Source organism: Siniperca chuatsi, linkage group LG15, assembly GCF_020085105.1.
Source record: "Siniperca chuatsi isolate FFG_IHB_CAS linkage group LG15, ASM2008510v1, whole genome shotgun sequence".
Lineage (NCBI taxonomy): Eukaryota > Metazoa > Chordata > Actinopteri > Centrarchiformes > Sinipercidae > Siniperca > Siniperca chuatsi.
The window spans coordinates 22,160,557-22,175,662 of NC_058056.1; the positions used below are offsets into that span (position 1 = coordinate 22,160,557).

A 15,106-nucleotide genomic window follows, 5' to 3' on the forward strand; every position below is an offset into this window, starting at 1 on the left:
GCCTTAGGCAGGGTACACCCTGGACAGTGGCCAACTCGTCGCAGGGCTAACACAGACACAGACAAGGACAGACAACCATTCACTCTCACATTCATTCCAAGAGGACATATGGGGGACAACACGCAATTAACACTGGGACTTGAACCGTGGACTCAGCTACCACAAGGTCAGCGTCTTAATCATCAGGTCCACCAGGACCCTCCCATCTCAGACCACTTCTGCATATTTTTAATATATGACCTGGCTCCCTAAGCACGACAATGCAGTCAGAACTACAAGTAAGCGTTTTATCCATGAAAATTCAATAGCTATGTTTCTTAGTCAGTATGCTGACGCAGCAACCCCCACCCTGGCTTCATGTGATGCCATGGTGGATAACTTCAACTGTGTTCTTGGTCAAATTATTGACAGCATTGCACCCACAAAAATCAAAAAGGTATCTGCAACACCAAAAGCTCCTTGGAGAAAAGGGGTAAGAATAAGAATGCTTAAGAAAGCCGGCTGGAAAGCTGAGTGTAGGTGGTGGAAGACCAAGCTGCTTGTCCACCTCAAAATCTTTAAAAATGCACTTAAGAGCTACAACAATGAAAAGAAATTTTCTAGACAGTCCTACATTTCTCAGATAATACATGATAACCTAAACAATACTCAATCTCTGTTCTCCACTATTGATAAACTGCTAAACCCAATAAGATCAATGCCTGCCCAGCTCCTCTCTTTCTCGTTCAAAAGTCTCTGATGTGGAAAAATCTAACAATTTCATATACTAACGGATCTGGTCTGCCTCTGCCCCTATATCATTGTCAGCTGCATAGTTACCTATCACTTCACAATCTGTATGATGTGTATCAATCTGACAGTAGTCAATGACCTAAAGATCAACAGTGCTGCAAACAAACCTTCTATCTTATTATTATTATTATTATTATTATTATTATTATTATTAGACTTGACAAACCCTCCAGAACCTCAGATCATCTGACACTGGTCTCCTAACTGTACCTATGATCAGTAGTAAATCTGGTGATGGTGCATTCAGGTATTATGTACCCACTCTCTAGAACAAACTGCCTGATGATATAAGATGTACCACAACTGTGTCATCTTTTAAAAGCAAACTTAAGACCTACCTGTTCTCGCAGGCCTATGACTAGCTAGTGCTTCTGTCTGTCTGTCTGTCTGTCCGTCTCTCTCTTTTTCTTTCTCTCACTCACAGATGTGGGTGGGTATGTTTACGTTGGTGGGTGGGCAGGGGATGGATTTATGGATGAATTTGTTTTCCTTTTAATATGTATTTCAATATGTATTTATGTCTTATTTTATTTTGTTCACATTTGTTGTATGAGAAGCACTTTGAGCTTACATTGGATGAAATTTGACTTGACATGACCAGTAAACAGCCCACTGCTTGAAATCTATTCATGAGACACAGTTGTTAACTGTTTTACATTAGTCACTGCTCAGGTCATAGGTCTAGTTTTTCTCTTCTCTGCATCTAACTTATTGCAATGCACTGCGCCGTGCTGTTTTTCAAGTCAAGTCAATGTCTCCTCTGCATGTTTTTCCCATGGAAAGTTTCAAAAGAGAAATGTCCAGAGGCTATTTTCTTTCCTGATCGGACCAATTCACTTGTTTTTCACACCATGTAGAATGACCTCATTCTGGGGCCCCATCATCTTACATTGCATGATTGACAGCTGCCCTTGACTCCTGCGTTGTGACTCACCAGAGGATCAGTGGATGTTGTGGTCTTGTGAGGGGTGAGCTACCACACTGATAATACAGCCGAGCTGGTCTCAGGGGATCACGGCACAGTCACACAAGGGTAATTACCCAAGCACGGGGTGAGGGGCAGATGAAAAGATTTCAGCACCTCTGAATTTTACATGGTCCAAGGAATACGAACAATCTACAGGCTGCTTCACTACAAACCCAGAACCATTCACAGAGCCTTTTACAACTGAGGAATACACACAGCCTTTCTAGGTGTGAATTTTAACGGGAGGTCTCCCTATTTGTTTTCAGCACCACTGAATTAAACATGCTCCAAGGAATGGGGACAATCTACAGGCAGCCCCCACCACAAAAACACACTGCCATCCAGAGGGGATGTAATACACACAGAATTTCAATGCATGAAATTTAACTGAAATTTAAAGAGGATGATTCTCTTTTAGATCTCTGCACTGTTGAATTAAACATGCTCCAAGGAACAAGGATAATCCAGATGCTGCTTCAAAACAAGCGAGGATCCCAAACAACCCACAGGGTGCTTTTGCAATAATAGATTGAGTATTGTTTAGGTTATCATTCGTCATTCCTGGACGAATGAGGGACTACACCGTAATAATAGATAGTATTAATAGATATTTCTGAATGTGAATTGTGCTGCATTTCATAGGGCTGAGGGCTTTTTTGAGACTATACTTTTCTTAATCTAAATCTGGGCTATGTGTTTTCATGTTTAAAATCCCAAGCAGATTTGCAAGATTTAGTGCTGTAGATAAAAGGTTTGTTCTGTGACTCACCTCTGCCCTCTTAATCCTCTTTGGAGTTTTACTCGCATTGTTTTTTAATCTAGAACCCTGGCCAGTATCCCTTAGTGTCATGAATCTAGATTTATTGCTGCATGCCAGAAGACAATGATGTTTTTAATTTGCTTTTTGGAAACTGTCTCCATTTGTGTTTTGTATCTTTTACAAAACTCATGATCTACTAATCCTGATTCAGAGACAGTGTTGTTAATTATCAGTCTACCTTCTTTCAGTATGAAAAACCTGTTTGCAGCCATTTCTGTTCTGTCTATCTATAATTCAGAATGAGAGCATGAGAAATCTCCCATGCAGTGAAGCTGGTCTTTTGTCTCAGCAGTGAGAGATATTTGCTCAGTGACTGATGGGATGAAAAGTGGGAGCAGAGCTGTGTAATGCAGACCTTGCTAATGCAGTTCAAACAAGACCAGGTATTCTAAATGCAGTGTGTGTATCTGTGACTGACAGCATGCATGTCACAGTTCGACCCTTCTCATCAAACCCTCATTTGGGACTTGTCAAAATCCAGTTAACACTCAGACATGAATGGTTAAGCTCTTCCACTGATCCTCTTTTTCTCTGTAGGGGGCCCCGGGCTGTCGATCTGGACTGGGCCCTCAGGTGCTCTGAAGAAGGCTGCTTCTTTTTATTTTCTAAAACATAAAATACACAGTGTTTCCACCAATAGGCCGCTTTCTAAATTCCACACTGCATTTTCTTCCAGTTGTATTTTAACACTCAACCCACAATAAATATGTGTAGACTATAGACAGTTTGGTATAAGTATGTATTTTAAGATTTAACTTTATTGATACCCTGGGGAGAAATGTAGCATTGCAGCAGCACAAGAAACACACCAGAGAGGTTGGTAGGAACGGGATACAGATAAATACAAAAAATATATAAATATATAGAATATATATTTGTTATAACCAATAACAAATAAATCAAAGATAGAAAACAGTATGTTGCCTAAACTAGTGTGCATACACTGTATGTAATGTATGTGCAAAACCATTAGTGCAGATTAAAGTAACATAATTGTTACAGTGTATTTGGAATATATATTATAAATGGTTGTATAGGTATGAATAAATGATAAATATAATTAAGCATAATGTGAAAAATAATCTAAATATAATATGAACACATTACACAAAGTGGTAAAGTTAATAATACAAATTCTTACAGTGTCATCAACACTTGTTTAGTTATTTTATAGCAAGAACTAGTTGAGCCTGGTTTGATTCCACTTTAGTTTGAAGGGCAGAGCATGTCAAAACCATGTGATTGCAGTTTTGGTGATCTAAATGTTTAAACTTCAGTTGAATGATGGATTTCTGTGGTTTTGAGAAAATGACCTTTAGTAACCCATCCAAAACCTCACTGGATAAACTGTAACATGCAATCACTCAACACAGATTGGTGTCATGACAGGTTTTGCCTTAGAACTGGACATAAATTCAAATTAAATTATATGATACCAAGGCCACGGTCCTAACCATACGCACCAGTCTTTCCACTAGCTTGAGCACAGAGTGATGTCTGCGGAGATCAAAGCTCAGATGAGTGCTCAGGCGCTCCAGGTCGACACAGACAAAATCAAGAGACTTGACAGTGATAGGAAAGGAGCTAGCTGACAGGGAGGAATGGCATCTATCTCTGGCTTTCCCTGCGCTCCGAGGTGACTAGCAGCGTGCCGCTGTGTAGCCAAGCGAAAAACTGTCCTTTCTGGCATGAGCTGCCTCGGCCCTTTGGCAGCTTGCGCAGAACGTAGCCCTCCACCATCTCCACTATCCATCTGCAGCACAGCATAATCTGCAGCCTCCTGCCGCAGATCTACTGGTATTGTTACCTCCTGCTTCTGCTGCTCACTTCTCTGGAGTCAGCGGGCAGTTACTAAAGATGAAGATCAGAGGCAGTAGGGTCATGATTAGACAAAGATGGTGAGGGTTATTTCTCCACACTTAATATCACTGACTAATACTACAAGCAAAAGAGGTCACCACCCTGATACTTACTGTCTTAAGGATATGTGAAGATGCCTATGTTGATATGTAGACACACTACAGCAGCGAGCAGAGGAGGAAAATCACATTGCTGCTTCTTCTGGATCTGCTTACACTTCTACTACAAGGCTCAGTTGCAAGTTGACTCTAATATTAAGTAGTTTATTAGTGCACAGAGAATTTTGTGACATCACTATACTTTGTTTGATTGGTTGAGAGGAAATATTTAGTTTCCACTTTCAACTCACTATCATTGATACTTAATTTATTTTCTGACCTGTTTTATAGTGTTTATAGTGTATCATAGCGTTTTCAAGTACTTTCTCCTGTGTGCACTGACGTAAAGGCAAGCTACTGTAACAAAGAGTTTCCCTACGGGGATCAATTTCTGATTCTGATTCTATTTCTGATTACCTTCAGCTCTCTGTCAATGGCACATCAATAAGTAACTGAAAGATGTTGATGTAGAGTTACTATTTGCTGCCACCTGCTGGTGCTCAGACTGCTAGTGTTCAAAAATATTGTACGGTACCTAAAAGCCTGATTAACATTTAGACGTGTTTGTTTGGATTATGTACAATAGACCTGCTTGTTTGTAATATATTCTATTTTTATGATGATAATGCTTTTGTGAAAGATGAGGATAAGAAAGATGGAGCGACTATGCCCTTCATGTCAGTTGTGTGTAATTTACCTTGTTGCCAGTGTTTAGAATGTACTTTAACCTACTTTTACCAGGATGCCTCTTTGCATGCCCATGTTTATTTGTGTCACACATACTATGTACATGTTATCCTTTTTCTTTCAGTCAGTCATTCACTAATAAAGATCCGTAGATCAACTTGACTGACAAACTGTGAAGAGCTCATGTAAATATTTTAAAATAGTGGTGCATTGTTTTTCCCAGAATGTGTGAAGCCTCCGAATGTGGATTTAGGACTAAAAAACAATTTTAAAAGCCAAACTAGTGAGATTCCTCAAAGTAGCTTAGCCGTTCCTTCTAACATGATGACCCTCCACAAGTATTCAATAGTAGGGAAATTTTAAAGGTACCCTGAACAGTGTTTTTACAAGTGGGTCCCCATTTTGTTTGTGTTGTGCAAGCACACAGGGACACACATGCGCTCGAGCACACAGGCAAGACACATTTTTGCTGCGGGCACTGTGTTCTACTGATTGACAGTTGTTGGTGGTAACGAATGATGAAGCAGCGTTGCAATGCGCCCACATCAAAATCAGCTTTGCAAATGTTGTACATGCATTTAACATGTTTGCTAGACCACAACACTAAATGTAAACATAACTTTTGGTTATTTACAAGAAAACTCCACAATGTACCTTTTTTTTTAAATAAATAATTCATTTAAAAAAACATAATTGAATATGTATACAATTAAATAAAATGTGCAAAGACATAAAAATGTTATTACAGCTTAATAGACTTCTATAAGACTGATCTGTGGTCAGAGAGAAACCTCCATATCAGCAGAGGGAGACGTATCTAATCAGTATTCAACATTTCTTATAAAGCCTGACACATCACTCTAACTCCACTGCAGACATAAACATACAGGCACACTCTCACACACTAAGAGGTGGTGGTTTATTTGAACATGTGAGTCAGCCAGTCCCTGTGGGCCGCAACTGGAGAGAGTAGAGCGCCCCACCCAGCAGCACCAGCGTCACATGTGGTTGCAACTCCCCCAACCTCCCCTCAACCAAACTCCCTCTGATTTATGCATGCCGGACACCCCTCCCCTTCACTTCAGGATGTATTGTCCTCCACTGACTGAACTGAGTTAAGTTTCAAAACTTTGCCGTTCACTTACAGCAGTGTGGTGGAACTGAAGAGCAAGTAGTGCTGGGTAGCTACTGTTGGCAGCCAGATGCCTGTTTGTGGTGAGTGTATTTTTATGTTTGTACTGGAATGTGGTTCTTTGGTTAGCGCTGTTAGTTTCCTGTAGATTCATTGGGGAAATTTTCAATTTATGTAGCCTTGTTTCAAAAGACTATTTAGTGTGTGCATCTTCCCCCATGGGGTTGTTTGTCGTTTTAGTCTGTTAATGAAGACTTTCTTTTAGTAGAAGTCAAGTCAGTGCTTGTTCTCATGATCTTTTGAAACATCACTCAATACACGGCTTTAAACATCTACAATAGTCTTTCATAGTCTGTTTTGAATCTCATGTTTATAACACGAGATTCTCTGTTGAATTAAAATCTTACAGTGACATTTGAGTTTGAAGATTAAGTTGTTGGATTGATTGACAGATGAATAACAAGGCTGTAGCAAGTACATCTGTTTGATAAGGATTTCTAGTGTCATTTATTTAAGGTGAGATACATTTTTTGAAATAAGGATGTTAAATGGGATATAAACATTTGCACTTTTCAGTGGATTTGGTTTTACTAAGCTCTGTTTGGCAAAAATGCTGCTCTGCTACATCAGTCAGATGTGGTATTTTGTGGAATACAGTTTCTGACAAACTATAGGTCAATATGGAATTGATTTAAATTTAATCTCAGGGAAATTATAATCAGAGAAATTGTCATAGAAAATTTTGCTTTATAGTCTTATCTGAATCTTCTGATACTCTTGGTACTGACTTCTGAAGCGAGACCGTCCTTCAACATCTTTGGCTCAAAGCAGGGTAAAGTGATACAAATTATTTGCTGATACCTTGTGACCCAGGTCTGGTTGCCTAAAAGGGTGAGACAAGACAGGAACTGTAAAAACACTCATTAGACACTGTGGGCCCTGGGGGCACGTGGATCTTTTGTCTGCCTATGAGATGCTCAGCGCCTGAGAAATGTGACACCACACTCTCCTTTTCAAGCCTCTGTGGTTGATGTCTCATGCTGCAATTTTGGCTTAGAGACCATTAATTTAGAGACAGAGGGAAATATAAAGCACACTGGAATATTTTCCCAAACTCCCATTTTGTAAGAATTTTCAGCATGAGAATGGAACTCATTGTTCATTTGATATAACATTCAGGTCAGTTTGTTTTCTCTATGCTTAAGCTGTGTTTACATTCATCAGTAACAAGGATATATACATGCAACTATGTCTAATAAGCACTCAGAGCAATGCAATATCATGTGGCTGTGTCACAATAGGCTGTTTATGTGGATCAGTGGCAGTCTGAGGCAGAAGAGCGCTGCAGCCAGGCACAGTGTAGAGCTTCTCAGTCGGCCTCAGCCTCGTTTCTTGACTGTATGAAAAGCTGCCAGATTTTCAGGCCATTTTCAACCCGGGGGCATGTCATTTACCAAATGAATGGCCCTCTTTTCGGGACAGTTGAGCCAGTCACAGTCTATCATGCCACAAGACAAGTGAGCCCACAGTATTACTTTTCACTGAGGACTGTTTTTCAGTGGGCACATTTGCATACCTTCAGGGTATGGCATGAGTGAAGCATAATAATAATGATAATGCATGAAACAGTTTATGGACATACTGGATGGCTATTACTGATGATCAGACACAGCTTTTATTCGTCTGCCCAGTCTTAACTTTATGACTAGGCATGATGAGGAACTATCTTCTTACATGTTGGATTACACACAATATAATCCTTTTTATATTTTATTTGTTGTATTATGGTTAGTTATTTGTATAAGTCATGAAAGACTCAAGCTGTCTCACTGCTCTGCAGTAACTGTTTGATAGAAGTATTTATTCATTCACACAGCAGCAGAAAATAGTAATAAAATGGGCAACATAATTCTAGATATAATTTGATATTATTTAGCTGAATTTATATAGTCTTTTCCCCAATCTAATTCAGCTCTAGCACATCTTTGGTGTTAAAATTACTTACTTTATACGAGCTTTGGACAGTTAAAAATCTTAAAAAAATGGTTAAAATGGTTTCCACCACCTTCACTGGTCCTGAAACTTTATAGGTAGGACTTTTTAGGCTTTCTAAAACACAACTTAAGTTTGGATAAATTGCTTCTTTAAAGCGGCTATAATCAACCACAAATCATCTGACTACTTGTATATGAAAGGGGTCCAAATATATCGTGGCCAAAATATCAGTTATTGCAGGTTTAACCTTACTCTAATCATCACAGGAGTATAATATTATAATATATATTATAGGAGAAAATATTTGGATTGAACATACAGTATCAGCTAAAAACCTCAATGCTTCAGCTGATATAAAACAAAATCCACACAGAATTTTGTTTCCTCCAAAATGTATTTTGCTAATGAAAATTGCATATGAATATAATTCTTTGGATAAAATTAACACTGATGAAGCTACATGCTTCTGCACTTTATTTTTAGACAGTCAGCAAAGTTATTGAGTGGGTTGCTCCTGTCACTTGTATTGGTCTTCACTGAAATACACAAAGTAATCCAATGTGTCGTTATTGACAGACAGTTTTAGTTATCTGGTTTAAGATCCCTCTTTAGTCTAGAACTAGGGTTATTCCCCTGACAAGGAAACCAGCCCCATGTGTTGATTCTGGACCCGAATGTCTCTAGGTCATAAAACTCAGTTAAAATCCACTGAAATGATGTATCTCTTATTTGTCTTCCTCCCACATGGCAAAACGCAAATATCTTCAGGTAACACAATTGTAGGAAACAAAAAGGGGTTACATCCAGAAGGGTTTGCTCTGTGTCAGGACAAAGACTCATCTGACTGAGTGATTCTACTACTTGTGATTTACGGTAGACTGAACTGTGGCCTCTTGAGTCGACTCCTGACGACTGTAAGAGAGCTGAGTGAGAGTAGAAGCTGCGTCACACGGTGCTTCCTGGCCAGGGGGTCAGGTCTGAGAAGGGCTGAGGAGGTGGAAGGGGTCGCTAGGCAGGAAGACAACAAGCTGGTGAAGACAGAGGCAATATCACAGCTGGATGTCTCTGATGCTTTTACACTCCTGGTGCTTTATCTCAGTGTTTCCTGGCTGTTTGTTTTGCTGGTGACCATACTAAAGCTTGAAACAATGGCTTTAATCACAACAGTGGTCAGTGTTTTACAGTGTTTGCCTGTTGTTTGGCATCTTGCTCAACCTCTATGGGGTGTCGTTTTCCTCTTCTGGTCTGTGGTCATATCTGTGTGAGTGTTTAAATGCTTCTTTATCTCTTTCAGGATGGCTCAGTGGGGAACCTTGATGACCTGGCTCGGGAGTATTCTCAGTATTACGGCACCTCCCTCAGTGACGTGTGTGAAAGGATGGAGGAGCTTCGGAAACGAAAAGTAGTGCAAGATGCAGAGATGGTAAACAGTCTCATGAGTCTTTTTCTTGTCAGTTAAGACCTTGGCTCATCAAAAAACCGAATATCTCAGAATTAAATTATTGAGGTTCTTTCTGCTGCCATCATGCTAATTTACCACACTGTCTGTTAAAGGAATAGTTTTGGGAAATACGCTTATACATTTTCTTGCTGAGAGTAAGATGTGAAGATTGACATCAGCTTAGCATAAAGACTGGAAACAGGAGGAAACAGCTAGCCTAGACAAAGGTGGTAAAAAATCCACCTGCCAGCACCTCAAAAATCTCACTAATGAACATATTATATGTCGTTTGTTTAGCCAGGCAGGCTACCAGTCTTTATGCTAAGCTAAGCTAACCAGCTGATGGCTGTAGGCTGTAGCATACAGACATGAGAGTGGTATTGATTTTCTCATCTAACTCTCGGCAAGAAATTGAATAAGCCTATTATATATAGTAGCCTATAGTGTGTGTGTGTGTATGAAAATGTTATGTGTATTCTATATATCTGTATGTTGCTGTGTTGTACTGGCTGTGAAAACAAATCCCCCTCTGGGACAATAAATCTAAATCTATTCCCTAATATGTTGAACTATTCCTTTAACTTGTGGGTCTATGTCTTCGCTGCATGTTGTGTTAAGTGTCTGCGTTAATGTTGTTTTCTAGTTGTGTTTTGACTATTGGTTTTAACTTTAGTTAGCCTATAATCAGCCTCTGGAGTACAAATGAAAATATGCCTTTTTGTCACATTGAACATTTATTGACGTTGTAAATACATGTCAAATAAAAAATCCTAAAAGTTAAATTTGAATATTTTCTCAAAATCTGATTATGAAATGCAGATATGCTCAAACACATGTTAGTAGTACAGCAATTGCAGAGGTCTTAACCAGTGACACATAACTGTTAACCGGTGTTATTCCACAATGTGGGCTGGTCAATTCAGTTAGATGAATATTATTTCTATTTCTGTGTTGTGATGACACTGTAATTTACTCCTCCACTTCCCCTGTCTGTGTGTTTCAGGGAAAGGTTGACTCAGTGGCCACATCACTGCAGCTCCGCTCTCAGATCCAGGTGAGTGTCCAGCTCTGAGTGTGTCAGACCCCAGGAGAAGGAAACTTCCTCCTATGCGCGTCAGCAGACAGGCTGATAAGAGGCTGTAGAATTGCCTTGTCATGATTATCCTGAGCAAAACCAAAGTAGTAGACTAAAAAGTAACATTTTACTGACTGTGATGCAGAGAGCTGGCCTTGAGACTGTCCTCGAATGTTAGGGAATAGATCCTAAAATGTGATGAGTGGCAAATGTGGGTTTTGTTGCCACCAAATTACAAGATTTGTATTTTTAAAGTGCAACAAATTACAAATAAACAAATACCTGAAATTCCTCTTTTTTACCCCTTAATTGCAGTTGATTCAGTCTATATAAGCTATTTTGTCTGCTACATTTTTTTATTACTTTCCTTAAAATTAAATGTTGCTTAAAAAATAGTGTATATTACTTCTTTTTTTTTTAATGTTTGTTATCTTGTTTGGAACAAAACTATAACTCAAAAATTTACCTTTTAAAAGCAGCTCCATAAATTGAAGCATTCCCCTAGTATGTATTTAAATTCACACTTTTTCCATCTCCTTTAGGAATCCCTTGGACTCAGCAGTACCACCTCCACTCCAGAGACCGAGAGAAGGTAAAAGTTGGAAATCCACAACTTTAGTATTTTAATGTGTATTCAGGCACCAGAAAGGCCCAGCATCCTTGACTAGGGGAGGTGCTGGGGTGAAGCATCAGTAAGAACAGGGACAAGTGATTGAAGGGACAATTATGAGCACCAGTAAATACTATAATAGATCATAATAAATATGGTTGGGGCTGTTATTTTGTCCAGATCATGTGTAGTGTTGTGGCTTTACAGACTACATTATTATCATTTAATATAAATCATATCTTTGTAAGATGAACTGCGATTACTCCCCCTGTATTATCTCTTTGTCACCCTGTGGACACGAGCCTTTCCACTGCTTCCTGGTGCCCTCCAGTCACATTTTTGAAGTATTTCTGTGTCACCTCCAAACTTCCTTCCTTCCCCCCATTGTTTCTTTTGAGGGATTTTGAAGATTAGTCATATTTTGTCATTGGAAAGTTGAATATGATGAAGGAATTGGGTGATGACTAATGATAAAGCAACACATTGATTTGATTTAGCTTGTTGAAGAGACAGAATCTTGAAAACTGAGCAATATCCATATTGTTAAGGATTTTATTACAATAACGAACAGGCCTATATTATTCAGCCGACAAATCTCCTTCTATATCGCATGTATTCAAACAGGATTCACAGGAAACCTACACTGCCCCCTAGTGGGACAAGCACATAGTAATGCTGGAGGAAGCTGATGTCTACCAGTATCAGTAACAAGTTTTGATGACTAAAACAATTATTTTTACACTTACGTTTTTGAGCACTTGATTCTTAATCAATGTCTGATAAGTTTTAATTTGTCTTTTCTTCCTATTCTTCCCTTATAATCCCCCTTTTAAATCAAGATTTAACTTGTTTATTCACATTAACAGCGGGCACATATTTCAATTTTTTTAATGGGAAAGTTTTCTTGTTCTTCATAGTGCGATGAGGCACTGCCCTTCAAGATTGTTACTTTCGAGATTGTTACTGTGATTAACAGCTACACAAATAAAAATTATCAATTTTCATGCCAAAATATTTCAAATATTTTTTGTCTCCCACATTCTTTTTACTGTAGAATTTGGAAGAGGCAAAGCAGTGCTGATGTCTCACTCTAGTTGAGTGAGCTTGCTTCATGAACTCTGTGGTATAAAATGAGTTGTTCTTTGACCTGTTTCATGGTCCTTTTGAAGAAAATGAAACCAATGGAGGGTTTTTGACAACCATTACAGATATTTTCACACTCAAATAGATTACATTTTTTGGCATTGTTCAAGATTTGATCATGTAAAAAACACATTCAGTGTATCCTCTAGAAACTATGTCTTTACTGAAAATCAGAGTAAGGATGAATTAGGATGAATTATTTAACAAAACACTAACAAAAATTTATATTACATTAGTAGTACATTGTGTACAGACATTTTTTGTAGTCAGGGAGAAACCTCTATCTTTTCAGCAGTGTTCAATATGACTACAAATATCTCCTTTACAAAACAAAAAGTACAGGTCTGATCTGTTTGCAAACTCATACAATGACCCAACACCAGCCACAAGTGTCAACTGAGGGAGAGATACTGCGTGAGAGAGAGACAGTTATACACAACAAACAGCCCAGAGAGATGAAGAGTGAGACAGACAGACAGAGAGAGAGAGAGAGAAAGAGGGAGGGTGAAAGTGTGCAGGGAATGTAGAGGCCACGTTAGCGCTGCTGCTGTAGCAAAGCCCTGACTGGACATGAAAAGGGCTCTATTGTTCCTGCGATGGCTGTAGAGTTCTGACCTCTGTTCATCAGCCAAGAGAAGCCAGTCTTTTTCATCTGTTTTGACTACTTTGATTTCCCTTCACTATGATACTAGTGTCATGAGGGACAGTGCACATTTATGATTTTTGTTTTATTTATTTTTTTATCTGACACAAGTCGAGAGGATAGAAAGACATGTTAAGGGAGATGGTGGGATAGCAGGGAAAAATGAAGAAAATAACTTTGGACAACAGGTACTGTTCTGTTCAGGGCTTTGATTCCCCATTTGAGCTCTTAAAATGAAGTAAATATTTTTGTTTTATTTTTAGGTTTCCTGTGCACAAATCTAGCTCTGATGATGGATCAGGAGGTAAGTTTAAATTTGATATGAATCTTAATTACATGCATCATATACTTAATCCTTCATTTTAAGTACAATCAGATTGATGTAAATTTTCACACCTTTTTTAACACTAAACTGAGCCTACAGAAAAGCTACATTTAAAAAAATGTGTGTGTATTAGTGGCTGTAGGTGTTTTTAAGCCAGCATATTTCTTCTTTGATAGTAGTGATGACAATGTGGAGTGAATCTTTTTAAATATTAAAATTGCCTTTATGTTTGTATTTTGAGAATATGGTCATTTAGTACATAACCTAATACTCTAGTATTGTTAATTCAGTGCAGGTGCTGGAGTTATTCATTGTTTACCTATAATATGGATATTTTTGTGGTGATGCTGTTATAATTTTTTTTCTCTGCACTAAATTAAACTGAATCGTTGTACTTTTGTAGGAAAATGGGATGGAAAGAGAAAGAGCAAGTCTTTTTGGAGTTTTCGAAAGTCACAGAAAGGAGTGGTGCGTCAGATTTCAAAAGGTATATTAAGTCAGTAACAAAAAAACACAAAAAAGGAAGTGATATATGTATGTAAGGATTACACAGCAACATATGTACATCTTTTTGTTATTTGACATTGAGGATTTCTCTTTATTCCTGATTAAAGCAGTTGTGTTTAGTCCTGTAAGCTGACATTTCTGCTTTTTACCTGACAGGTGATGACGTTGGATTTGTGGCCAGTGAAATCACCATGAGTGATGAAGAGCGTATCCAGCTGATGATGATGGTGAAGGAGAATATGATCTCTATAGAGGAAGCCCTGGCACGGGTAGGATGTCATGCATCCCAAAATTCTCCACTTTACAGTCTTGTGAAAGTTGCAGCTGCTGTTTCTTTATACTTTTTGCTCAACTTTAAGAGTTTGCTGTGGAAAATGGAATGTTGCCACTAATCAAATGGGTCAAGTATCCAGTTGGACCACGGCTTTTTAGACCTGACTTTTCAACACTAAATACAATTCTTTAAAAAGTTATTTTCAATCAGGAAATGAGGCGAAATGTCTCCAAAAGCCCTGTAAGCAGTGGCAAAAAGGTATTATCGAGTTGTAGCAAAATCTGTGGGCAAATCTGAATGCATTAAAATTGCATGGAAATTATCTATCTAGGCAATTATTTGTTGCGTGACAAAGTTAACAGCATTTTCAGCTTTGTGAAAGTAATAACATTCTGATGTAGGCATATGATAAAAGCACGGTTTTATCTGCATGAAGAAAAGAATTCCCTTTTTGTGTGCCAGCTGTTCAAGGATAAATAACACATATGCTGGTAGATTAATGTACTCTAGCTCTGCATCATGTACTAACAGGGTCATCTTTTGTTGCAGCTGAAGGAGTTTGAGACACAAAACAGACAGACGTGCAGGTCCGATCCCGCAGAGTGGACCGATCCCTCCATTCCCACCACAAATGAGTTGTTCAACTGCAACGTAAGTCTCTAAGTTCCCAGTCTGAGGGCATCTTTAATGCTGAATCACAACTTCAGGCAGTGTGTTGTGCATGAGGGCCTCTGATC

The 15,106-nt window shown here is 38.7% G+C and overlaps 1 protein-coding gene across 4 annotated transcripts in view; it reads left to right on the top strand.

Annotated features, from left to right (window-relative positions):
- The window catches only part of sash1b (SAM and SH3 domain containing 1b), a 49,695-nt gene that overhangs the window by 26,008 nt on the left and 8,581 nt on the right, over positions 1-15,106 (top strand). For 3 of the 4 annotated variants that reach the window (XM_044167662.1, XM_044167663.1, XM_044167665.1), the window contains 7 exons: positions 9,646-9,774; positions 10,796-10,846; positions 11,410-11,459; positions 13,527-13,567; positions 13,992-14,075; positions 14,252-14,364; positions 14,919-15,020. In XM_044167662.1, the coding sequence (XP_044023597.1) occupies positions 9,646-9,774; positions 10,796-10,846; positions 11,410-11,459; positions 13,527-13,567; positions 13,992-14,075; positions 14,252-14,364; positions 14,919-15,020 (570 nt within the window). Of the gene's footprint in view, positions 1-6,284; positions 6,440-9,645; positions 9,775-10,795; positions 10,847-11,409; positions 11,460-13,526; positions 13,568-13,991; positions 14,076-14,251; positions 14,365-14,918; positions 15,021-15,106 lie in introns of those variants that run through there. The other variant, XM_044167664.1, reaches the window with a different exon arrangement.